The 13,046-nt window shown below is 37.6% G+C and overlaps 1 protein-coding gene across 3 annotated transcripts in view; it reads left to right on the top strand.

Annotated features, from left to right (window-relative positions):
* The first annotated feature begins 2,405 nt into the window (after window positions 1–2,405).
* Window positions 2,406–13,046, top strand: part of GRIK2 (glutamate ionotropic receptor kainate type subunit 2) — a 519,986-nt gene continuing 509,345 nt past the window's right edge. For 2 of the 3 annotated variants that reach the window (XM_075202838.1, XM_075202840.1), the window contains exon 1: window positions 8,254–9,080. In XM_075202838.1, the coding sequence (XP_075058939.1) occupies window positions 8,951–9,080 (130 nt within the window). In that variant the 5' untranslated portion in view covers window positions 8,254–8,950. Of the gene's footprint in view, window positions 2,500–8,253; window positions 9,081–13,046 lie in introns of those variants that run through there. The other variant, XM_075202839.1, reaches the window with a different exon arrangement.

The raw sequence follows: 13,046 nt of genomic DNA on the forward strand, positions 1-13,046 counted from the left end.
GTAGGAATTTGCAAACTGGTGTAGCCAATGTGAAGTGGCGAGCGAAGAAGATCCGTCTTGCTGCAGCATTTAACATGGATTGAATTGGGAATAAATGGGTGACAGAAATGCCAGATACGAGGAAATTGCAGAAGTCAAGGTGAAAGTTCATGACATAGTGGATAAGAGTTTTGGTAACATCTTGGGTAAGAAAAGGGCATATACTGGCTATATTTCCATGTTGGAGGTGACAGGACCGGCAGAGGGACTAGAGGTGAGGAACAAAACAGGGTAGAATCACAAAGGCATCTGTCTTCGAAGACTGAAGAAATTGTGCTATTATTGATGGTGAGGGAGATTTGCGGGAGGGACTCTTGGGCGAGTAAGCAGTACGACAAGCTCTGTTTTTGACATGTTGACCTTCGTGCAGCACTGGGGGATCCATGTGGAGATAGCAGAGACACAGTTGCTTACAGGTGATAGCACAGAAGGGGAAAAGAGGTAGATTTGGGATAATTTTCTTTGATGTGCATGCAACTGTCCTGAATCTTAATATGGCCATTTTTTAACTTTTATATTGAGGCTTTTATTACAAATTGGTTTGTGGATTTATTAAGATTAAAGGGGAATCAAATGTTTTGTCATATTATGTATTTATATCTCACCTATGTGTGTGACCAAATTGAACAGTGATCTAGGAGTAAATTTACTAAACTGCAGGTTTGAAAAAGTGGAGATTTTCCCTATAGCAACCAATCAGATTATAGTTATCATTTATTTTTACATTCTACAAAATGGCAGCTAGAATCTGATTGGTTGCTATAGGCAACATATCTACATTTTCAAACCAGCAGTTTAGTAAATATACCCCCTAGTCTCTTGGTGCTTTGGCTAAACAGCAGTATTAGCCCATCTGTGGCATTCGACAAGTTCACATGGGTGTCCAAGTTTGAATGAGATCCCGCCATTCAGTTTTCGAGCTGGTTCCTTCTGGACCATATGTGGACCTTTTAATGCAGTCAGTAGGTGACTTCCCACATAGGCTGAAAACCATCATCTTTAGGCTGCATTTACAAATGTCCAAAACTCATCCAACAACTTACACTCATTTTTGGGTCAAATGTCTGGTAATATTAGGTAAATTTAGCATGATTATAATCTTAAACAAGATAGTACCTATAGGGCTATTTTAAGACCAGATACCCACTGATATCTGAACAACACAAGTTCAAATGCAAACAATTATGGGTTCTAATGTTACCTCCTGTTTATATGTTTGATGTCGGCATTTATGACACCTAAAAGCAATATATTAGTGAATAACAGTACACAGTTACCTAGGTGAATCTTTCTCCATGTATTATAATACTGTAAGCCTAACAAGAGTAATTGATATATGCAGACCTTGGATATACATTTGCCAACATATAACATGTGTATTCTCTTGTCAAGTACAGTAGATCCAGAGACTTAAAATATGTGCTGTAATATTACATGCATTGTACACTAAATCACAAATACATGTGTCCTGATTACATTTTCAATGCCTGAGTGCACTCCTAGAAAATCGCTCCGGGAGCATGTTTGATTTTGAATAAGATGTGCATTGTATTCCCCTGAAACTTTCTTCATTTACTCTATGTGCATTTTGCCAGCATTCCAGAGATAACACACAGTGATCATTATAGGGAGCTGTTTATCCTGTGCATTTTTAAGTTGTTAGCAAAAGTAAAAGCTGTTTGGTTTTGCCAGATTGTAAAGCAAACCAATAATTATTTATTAGCAATAATACACACCGGTCTTTCTCTTGTCTGTGCTGTAATGGAGAAGAGGTCAATTAGTGATTTTCTCTGTGTAACCTGGAGGGCATAGTGAGAGATCTCAGCCCCAATGTAATATCTCTGTTTGCTATTGGCACTGTCACAAATTGCAATCCATGTATCCTTACTCTGAAAAAGAAATAAATAAAAGCAGACATGCCTCCATAATTATTTAAACTGCATTGTGTCTCCTTTATAAATCCAAAAAGCCGAACGATCTATTGTACTGTGCACATTACACGTCATTAAGAGATGTATTAGCTTCTTATTAGGGTATACATTTGATTCCGAATCACAGTTTAGCATATATTCCATTCATAGCTTTAATCTTGTAATAATCATTTATGCAAATATAACAGTTTTTATGGGTAGATGAAATGTATTGTGCAGTAGTAGAAGTCGATTTAGCATGGTTATAATTCTAGTTTGGGCGTATTTATGTTTGATACTTGAACCGCAGCTTTTGCATCTAGTCTAACACAAATGCTAAGGGGGGAAAAAGCATATATTCTTCACTACTGCTGGGCATCGCTTGCAACAGTGGGAGTGTCTCCCCGTTCAGATCTCGGGACTCTTTCTCTTCCAACGTTACAGTCATCTGCTGTGACTGCTGAGGTCCCAATCTTAGGTGTCCCTTCCTCGCAGCCCGATTGTGCGTCTTCCAGCAGCCAGAAGCCAGGTCTCATCTCACTTTTGTAAGGTAAGAGTTCTTTTAGAGGTGCCCTTACTCATATATATGACAACGCTGTCAACTCTGCAATGTACTATGGAGACAACAGGGGTGGAGGGAGTCACCGGACTTGACAATAGCCCAAGAGACTCCTCCCTCTTTCCATCTGACTTGGATCACTTGTCATTTTGACTTTTCACTGCACAGGTGAAAATGTGTATTGTCTGTTTAACCAGCCTGGAGGCAGAGTATTCTCTTATTATTCTGCTATACCAGACTTATCATCTAGCACAGACGCGCTTTATTTTAATAGTAAGAGACCTCTTGGTTCATCCAGCTGTTTTGCTTTGGTAAAATCTTGAACTAGGAATCACAGAATAACTTTGAGAGAATAAAGTACAATAGAATATTGTTACAAAACTCATCGCATTACCCATCGTTAATGCGTAAAGCATATTGTACTCGTTATATGCATTGAACTGCATTGTTTCACATACTCTGATGCATTCTATAGTCTTAAGCGGTTTTTAATTCTTATAGCGCATAAATGGTTTTAAAGGTGACGTTAAACAGAATGTCATTGTGCACTAGGTACATATCATAGAACAATCCTTCTTTGTATTTGTATTGCTTCACTCCAAAAAAAAAACCTTGCAGACTTGAACTAAAACTTTTTTATGTTTGGGGACAGAAATTTGCTTTCTCTATTTCGCCAGGAATTGCACAAGGCTATAGCAGTGAGATCTGGAATTGACCTGAACAGTAAATCTATCGTAGGGACAGATCTTTAATTGGAATTCCAGATTTCTTAGCAGCGAAACATTAATTACCAACTTAAATTGTCATTAATCATCAACATGTCAGTGGCGGGGTTATACATCAAAATACAGTGAGTTAATAGGAAGCAGGGGAAATCCCAGACGTTGTTTGGTTTGTAGGAGTAAACGGGATTAAGGCCTGTGTGAAATTGATAAACCGGAACTAATAACAGCTGTTATTTTCATGTCAACATCAATCCAAGAAACATAGTCATAGTTAATGTTGGGTTTACTGCTGACCATCTTGAGCTATTGATGATGACTATTGCACATAGTTGTTCCTTAGTATTCAACCAAAGCTCTACTCTCTCTTATTTTCAGCCCTTATTTCTGCTGAACAGAGAGCAGAGTTATAGTAACGCATTTAAAGCAATGAGTAAATGTAAATTACATAGAAAACGTACAATGAGAAAACCTCTACCCATTAAATGCAGTAACAAAGAGTCATTCAGAGCTATTGAAAGGAACGTTATACATAAGAAATATAGTTTTTGTTCATTATCTTATATACGAGTATTGCAAAACGAGTTTACTTTGTTTTGTGACTATTGGAAAACATGAGGAAACAGTAACTGTTTTAGAAATAAAAAAGGGTCATTGATTTGATTTTTTAATAGAACATGTTTAGACATATTGATGCAATAACCAAGAGAATGTAGATAGTGACATCTAGATTATCAGGGGCTATAAAACCTTTGTTGAGGTCCACCCTGCATTTTTGCAGCTTAGGTGCGCTTTTTTGCAGGGTAAATGCATGAAACCTGGTGACAGATAATATTTCCTCTAAACCCCAATGTGCTAGCACACAATGTTGATTGCATTTATCACATGAAGGCTATGCACACACTGGCGTTTGTAATATGTTATATCACCTATGTTTCACCCAAAATGCATGTGAAACATATTTAAACTGCATTGCGTTTATGTATGCATTTAATACACGTTTACAAATGTGTTCATTCTCATACGTAATCTCATTGCCTTTACAACATGCTCCCATCGTCATCAATGTCATATTTCAATTACATTAACACTTGTCAGAAGCACTGCAACTGAAGAAGAAACGTGTAAAACAGCACAAGGTAGAGCAACGCAAGTTAAACGCAAATACATACAGTACACCAAATAGACATTAACATGCACTTAAATAATGCTGGAAATACATATTAAATGCATAATTTTAACACTAATGTGTATGCAGCCAAATCCTGTTCAAATTGTAAATGCATGTAAATGAGTGTAGACACATCCAATGATTGCTTTTGTTTCCGTGTACTACAGAAAATGTAATACACTTATTGAGTCTAAGCTTGGTAGATGTAATGTACTCATAGGCAGTTAAACATCTGCCTATGATGTGTTAGCCAGTTCTAAGATATTATTATTATTATTATTATTATTATTATTATTATTATTATTAATAATAATAATAATAATAATAATAATAATAATATATAGCATAAGCATACTCCACAGGAAGATAAATGCAGCAGCAATGCTTTTTACATTTTTGATTAATTGATCACTATGGCATATACTGTAAATGTACTCACACCTAATTTACCAATTCTGAGTGGACAATGGATGTGGCTCATTGCACCAATGCTCCATCTGACATCTCTAAAATGTTATGTGGATAGTTGTAGTACTTGTCATAGAGATTAACAAATCACTATTGTGGCAAAATGCTGATGTTGCTTTAATTTTCAAGCACAGGAGATCGCAGAATGGGCACATGTGAAAGTACCCATAAGTATGTAACTTAATTTACACTAAAGCATAAACATTAAGCATAAACATTAAAGTGTAGGGTATGGCCACTCTTTAGAAATAATTGTATAGATCAATCAGAAAATTATAATACAACTGTTCAATTCAGGGTCTCTGCTGAAAGCCAGAGGTCACCCTTTAAAATTGAAAGAAAAGTTCTTCTTCTCCAACTTTGAAAAGAGATCTTCCCAGCAGTGCAACTTTCACACAGACTTGTAATAGTAGACACTGTATGGACTTAAAAAAGCATTTTACATCGTTCTTGCAAAGTAGAAAATACATGGATGTTGTCAGTAGCACACATATGATACTGTGCTCATCCAGGGAGACATCCATCTGCCAATATAGGATGTCATGATTTATTTCCACGTTCTTAAATGGGATAGATATCACCAAATATAATATCCTTGGCAGAATATTTAGCACATTGAATAGAAGTGGTGGAAGAGGGTATCACATGGGAGGATGTGAGCTTATGCATTCAGCTCATATCCACTCACATGATGTCATCCTCACCTAGGTACACCCACCGCTGCCAAGTTCCAAGAAGCTTATATTAAATAATGAGGTTCAGCTGGGGTATACATATATTTTAGGCAAATTGGACGATGTTTAATTACTTTTTTGCCTTCATCTAACTGGCTAATGGTTTGAAATTGATAAACGTAGATAGCCACTTTATAATGATTGTAAGTTTGATACTTCTTAGTTAATTTGGAGAAAATGTAGCCTTATATTTACAGACTGGTATATGGATATCACATAAAGTATTTTAAGGGCCACAGATCGTGTCAGTCTTTCAAATGCCAACAACAGCTACAAGTTCTGTGAATTGCCATCAAGCCCTCTGCCTAAACATCGTTTTTTTTTTGTTTTTTTTATACAAAGACAAGCTGTGTATGCTGCAAATAGCTCTTACATGTCTTTTAGCGGTTCATTGTTCCAAATGCTTAATTGTTTTACATTAGATTAAAACAAACATTAACAAGCATGGACATCAAAACGCAATTCGATTGCTTATTCATTTACTCAAATTGAGTTTTGACACACATTTCCCCTAGCTCGGATGTTTAAACACGTATGTACTCTCGACAGACAAACCACCACTATTCACTCTCAAACATATTTCAAGTTTGAATGCAAAAGTCATAAAATACGTCTCCTAACAAGCATATCAATATTAAGATAATGCTATTGCGATACAAAGGAATAAAATATATGCTATTCTCAAATCAGCACCTCTAATGCTGTAGTGTAATAAATCAACACAAGGCAAGTCAGCTACTTTCAGATAAGTTGTAGTGGTGTGTTCACTAGTTTAATTTAAGTACACATATGGTACAATGTGTCCATTACTATTGTGCTAGTGCCTGCCTGGCCAGGTGTAAGTTTAAACTGGATTGCTGGGGCCTACAAAGAAACGTGCCCTTATCTCTGGTTTTCGAGCTTGGATCTGACTGTTAATTCGAATTATACCTGGAAATAGAGTGATTATGTGTGACAGGCAGTATACCTAGCTGTATTCTGCTGTATAGACAGCTATGTGAAACGGTACTCTCCTTGGTGCTGAAACGCATTCCTCCTCCAGTTCCTGAACCTATTCATCAGCGCTCCAGCAAGTCACATTCAGGCTGTTCGCCCTTTTTCATTCTTTGAAACTGTCCTCACAATCTCTATGGTAGAAACCCTCGTGAACCCGAATTTGGTGGTGCTGCAAACGGTTGTCTGATAGTGATTATTTATAATCTTCTGGGTGGATATTTTCACAAGTTTTGTCATAATATGTTTTTAAATGTTGTACCCATTTTAAGGCAACCATCAATAAAATATTAAAGCATGGGACTATATTTATGCAGTGAGAAATCAACATCGGGGGAATGCTATTCTACTTTTATGTGTGCATGTCAGTAGTGTTACAATGCTGTTTACATATATATATATATAATTAGAAGCTGCACAGACGTGAAAGTTCTTGTAACCTTTAGACTTTTAGCACATCATCAAGGCCAGTCGTTTCATATTAGCACTTACTGATAAATAAAACGGCTCAGCATTTAAATTTGAAAGAAAGTTTTTATTGACCTGTACATTTTGAAAGAGTTATACATATGAACTGAAGGAGTCGCTAGATGTCCTTGCTTGTTTATGGAGGGTGTTCTTATATAAAGTGCTACTCTTACCAAACCATTTGACAGATTTGCTTGCAGAGATCTGACACTGCCCATTTATGATACCTGCTTTGACACTACATTTATACCTCCATTTGAAAGGGCAGTGATGCCAAATAACTAGAGAATGGGTTGATATTGCTAGTCTATTTGACTCAAATAAATATTTTCTTATTCACTTATGAAACATTGAGAAGCAATCATTGTATTTCACAATCTACAGCACACAACACTATACATTCTCATACTGGGTTTGTATTGCTGTGCATTAGTTTTGTGGCCAAAACTAGAAATGTAAGTGTGTTTTCCATACTAGGTATTGGTTGGAGGTGACTATGTTACACGTGCACTTTTTGTTACAAATATTACAATGCCTTGTAGCAACTCACCCCCCCCCCCCTTCCCCATTTATTCTTCACTAAGATATCTTATCTTCCAGCTTCAAATATCAGTATTGTTCTAATAGCATGCATTAGTTGATATCGGGAGCAGAAAAATCATGGCATTTTAAACATAAATAATATATTTAATCCAGATAGTCTGCTGTCTTTCTTTACTTACATGGCCTGCAATTTCCACAATATTACCAGGTTGTTACACAAAATGTGCTTGTTATGTTACTTAAACGCTTTGCCATGGTTAAAATGTGAATCCAGATGTCAGCTGTTGCGTTTATAAGATATAATGTGTAGGTGTAAAACAGCCTAAAGGTTCCAAATGACAGTAATCATGTTTAGTGTTAAAGTTAAGCTCTCTGTTTCAAAATGGCACTGCATTTACCGCTAAATTAAATAAGAGGTTACAAATACATAGGGAGCGTTTACTGTGACTTTAACCTATTCACTGCTACAGAGGCCAATAGTCGAGTACGTTGCAAGAAGTTCCATACCTCTGTTTCAAGGAAGGGGTTAAGTCGCTCATCTAGGAAGATAGCCAACTAGGGGAAGAATGTTCAATCCTTGTGATAATCTGCAACATTGTATCTAAAACTGCTGTCACATCTCAAACTTCCTAATTTTCAGCACCAGTGCAGAGCTCACTTCCAGCAGCTTTCCTGTCGCTTAGTGATATTCGTGCATTGATTTTACATGGGGCTGCACAACCATATTTGCCTGTCTTATGAGAGATCTAGCTGGGAAATGAAAGCACTCTACCCATGAATAAAACTAAACAGCTTTTCAGCACGAGGATATCAGATCAGTTGCTTAATACAAATTGGGGAAGGCTGTCTGGCTGGCAGCCTTAAAAGAGTGGAGCTATCTCAATTTCTCTCACTTATCTTGGCTGCACGTCAGAAGCTGTGCAGCAGTGCAGCAGGAAGGGAAAACAGCAAACCCTTTTACCAGTAAATCGCTATTGCACACAGACTTCCCCTATGCTACCATAGCTCAGCGATTTCTCCGTGCTGGATTATCTATTGATTGCCTTCCCTCCCCCTTCATCCCTTCCAGGCTCACCGGGATGGACATATGCGTTTGGATTTCTGAAGGATTCTCCCCCCTCTGACTAACATGGATGTCCCACCATTCCTTGCAGTTGAAGGTTGCTCCTTGGCGCAGTGAATGAAGAACATGCAGGGATTGCTAATGGGTTTGGGAAGCGGATCCTCCTCGCTCATGTCTCTGTGACCATGCCGTGATCGTTTCTGAGGGCCATCAGTCTATGTCTTTTCATTCTTACCCTACCGGGAAACCTGACGCTGTATAGGGGGAAGGAAACGTGCGGATGTACATTGAAATCATGAAGATTATTTCCCCTTTCCTAACTCATTCATTCTTCAGGTGCACCCTAAGATTCGTCGCTTGCTTGTTTTGGATTGGGTATGCTCAAGGGACGACACATGTTTTACGATTTGGTAAGATTTGCCTTTACTTTGCTATGGATTAAACGTGAGATGATACACAGATGTCTGCTAGCATGTCTTAGGTGGGAGTATTGCAGCCAGGTCTATGTGAGAGATAATATCCACAATGAAAACACACTCATATATCTCTGATGTCTGCAGAAACGGATTGTTGTCACTGCAGACCATTGGATGAAACACCAACATCTCTGTGATAATGAGTAATATAATAGGAATGTGTCACAGTAGCTTAGGGTATTTTTTCAGTGTATTTTGTAACGTGAAGCCTTTTCTTTTTCTGCTTCGTTTTACAATGTGAAAATTAACTGTGTATTGAATGCCAAAGGGGGAGTTACTAGTAAACAGTCATATAAAAACATCAACAGTAGTATTTCTTATAAAACCTGCAAGCTGTTGACTTTTCCTATAACATTTTTACAGGGAGCAGGTTACCTACATAAACCTATAAATGCCTTTATGACTTTTCATAGTAAGTTGCAGTTTCACTCTTTACGACTTGTGGACGGAAAAAAAACTCTGAATGGTTCTTGTCCTATACATTGATACTATACACTATTGTGTTCTGTAAAAACGATCCGGAATAAAGTGTAATAAAGTCATATGTGAGGTTGAAATTGAAATAGCATTAGTTTATTTTGAGACTAAACTTGCACTCAAGCAAATTAATACACCCCCACTCTACTTATGAAGCATGGGGAAACTTTATATTGTGGAGTTGGACAGCACTACGCTACCAAACAGGTGCCCCTGAACATATTGAATGTCCTCCTAAATGGAACACACAACGTAACACAGATATGGCATTGATTGACAGGTGCAAATGGATTTCACTTTACATTTAATTAATAAAGCAGGACCTGCCCGGTTCATGTCGTGCTCTGTGGGCATTTTGGGGTTAAGTTCCCTTCTAAGTTCCTTCTACTCTATTGTTTACAGTGACATTTTGATGGATAGCTAACAAAATAATGTTGATGCATGTGCGAGAAACAAAGAATTCCACGATGCTGAAGAAGACACAGGGCTGCTATTAATCTAGCGAGCTGAATTCATATAGTGTGACTTTCTTCTGCCGCCATCTGGTTTTAAGGTGGTGCTGGAGGCACGTTGCTAGTAGCAACCATCTCCAGGAATGCTTGATTTCTCTGGAAGCATATACACAGGTCCATATATCATGGCACGAATTGCTTTGCACGGTGTGAACATAACCGGTGTATTACAATGGAATCAATGCACCAGCTAAATATGTTTTTTTGTAATGATACCGTGACATGCAACACAATTCCCATTGTCACTCATCCATTAAAGCAATCACTTGCTAGCAACAGTGTTCTACTCTTCAACACCCAATGGGGCAGTTCTACTGATTAGGAAGTGCAGAAAAAAATCTTGTCTTCTATAAATCAGTTGCAGTATACATAATCGTGCTGTCAAGTAACACAACAATATGAAGTAATACAGTCTTTGCTGAAATGAAAAACAGACCAGCTCTCCATTGTGACAGGTTATTACTAAATGCCGCCATATAAGACAATATGCATATATGACTCGGGTGTATAGGGCAGACTTATGTACGGATCCGCTGCTGTGGATGGTAGTGATAGTGAACCTAGCCTACCACGACACTGGGGAATATTTATTCTCTGTTAACATTGGGTATTTTATTGGCTATTTCCCTACGACATTGCCTTGCTTTCTGACCATGACAGATGGCTAGCGGATGTGACTCAGTCATGACAGTAACATGCTTTCCCACATCGGTGCCCTTTTACGAAACAAAGGACCATTCATTTAATTTTTTTTACAGAACATTAAACAATATTAATAACAATAGTAGTGTGCAGTCCCATGTTTCCTTCTGCTAGGCTGAGGTCAAGAGTTGTCTGAAGAGAGTCTTCAAAGACAACTAGCCGCTGATTTCTGCCTTTGCCTGCAGCACTATGGCAACAGACGAGTCCTTAAACAATTGCTGTGCTTTCAGCTCCTGTTCAAGCCATCCATGCCACTGTAATCCTAGCTCACATCCACAGTAACCCCACTTTACTTATCTACTATAGAGCAGTATCTTCCGCTTTGCGTCCCCTTCTTATCACCATGTATTGGGTACAGCACACATCCAAACGTATCTTACTATGTAGTGAAATGAATGAAAAGTTGTTGAAAAGTGTGTTGAGAGAGTACACACATGTGTTGTAAATGGAAGCAACAACACATGTGTTTGTGCGTTTAAATATTATAGACGGCGATCTACCACCTACCTACCTTCAAGCACACCGGGTTTATGTCTGCAACGTGAATACATATAAGTATTCTGGTAGTATATGTGGTATATGCCATCATTGGGAAAATAATCTAATACTTGTTTTTACACTATGTATTTACCACATATGGTATTTGCATTATTCGCGAGGTATGGGATATCAATGTACAGCGCAGAATATAGTAGTGGTTATATTGCATCTAATTACCGGTGCTATATTTTAAGCATATGCTATTAGTCATAAAATCAGTACTATGCCAGTGCTGTCCTGATTGCAATGTGGTGTCAGCCGTGCATGAAAGCCAGCGATTCACACAATGTTATTCACTTGAGGCAGGATGGCACACAAGAATAACTGGCTCGGATTATAGCACTCTATCTCAGCATTTTCACCCACCACAATCACACCATTGATAGAATACAATGACTATTATGATACAGTTTGACTGTACCTATTTAAGTTTGCAACATAAAAACTCTTGTACTCACTCCACACTCGCAATGAATGCCCTTTATTCAAATTTGCCGTATTCAAATCCAAAGTTTTGGAAAAATAGACCTACAATACATCTACCTACTATACTCTTGTAAAAACATTGACTTATAGAAGCTGTGTATAATGGTTAAAATATTGACATTCTTATTGTAGTCTGGCTATGCATATAAGGACGTTGTACAGAACTACAGAGGGAACTAAGAAGTGTTTCCATAATGCTTAACAAATTATAAGGGTACATGTACACACACACACACACACACACACACACACACACATATATATGCTTCCAGTGAATTTAAGCAATTTGATTACCTTTTTTACAGTCGATTATATGTGTATATTTCTGAGCAAGGATGTAATCATTTTGACTGCGGCAGAAGCCGACGCACAACACTCAAACTTATAAAATGCATTGCCGGCTGAGAGCATAATGTAGCTTTCTGTCTATCTATCTATCTATCTATCTATCTATCTATCTATCTATCTATCTATCTATCTCCAGACAATGTATAATAAGGTTGAGTATAGTCTGCTGATGAATAATGAGCCTTGGATTTCATATAGACTTGTGAGCAATGCTAGACATATGCTGAATCAAAGCCACAAAAATCATCTGTACATCTGCAAACAATACTTCTATGTTTTTACTCTACACAATCACCACTTATGCAGTCATATCCCTCTTCTCACTGATGTCAATCAGTGCCTCAATGTTATTTCATATCGTGTATCGTTGATAATGAGCCAAAGGGACAGTTCGTGTTCATCAGTTCAAGAACTTTCAAGCATATAAAAAAAAACCTTGGAAAGAACGTGAGGTTAAATATCCCTTGAAGGGAAGAGTTGAGGAGCATTTTTATTGACTGGTCCAGATTAAACACTAGAGAGAAAGATTTCAATTTGATAACGTCACATCCCTTCCTGTTTTTCTTAGCTTTTTCTACTGACACTTTTGTAAGGTAATTAAATTGGCTGATTGAAGTCACAGTGGTCATGGGGTGATAAAGACTATTTGGATTTAATAGAATTTAAAAACAACAGTGAACAGCACACAACTCTTACAGACCAAGAATTTTGATGGCCCATTCAGGTGCTGACTAAATAGAACACGCTGAACAAGTTTAATTGAAAGGGCAAACTGGATTAGCTGTATACAATCTTTATAGCAGCAGATAGGGGAATTAAAATTATTATCCCTTTA

The sequence above is a fragment of the Mixophyes fleayi genome, chromosome 3, assembly GCF_038048845.1.
Source record: "Mixophyes fleayi isolate aMixFle1 chromosome 3, aMixFle1.hap1, whole genome shotgun sequence".
Taxonomy (NCBI): domain Eukaryota; kingdom Metazoa; phylum Chordata; class Amphibia; order Anura; family Limnodynastidae; genus Mixophyes; species Mixophyes fleayi.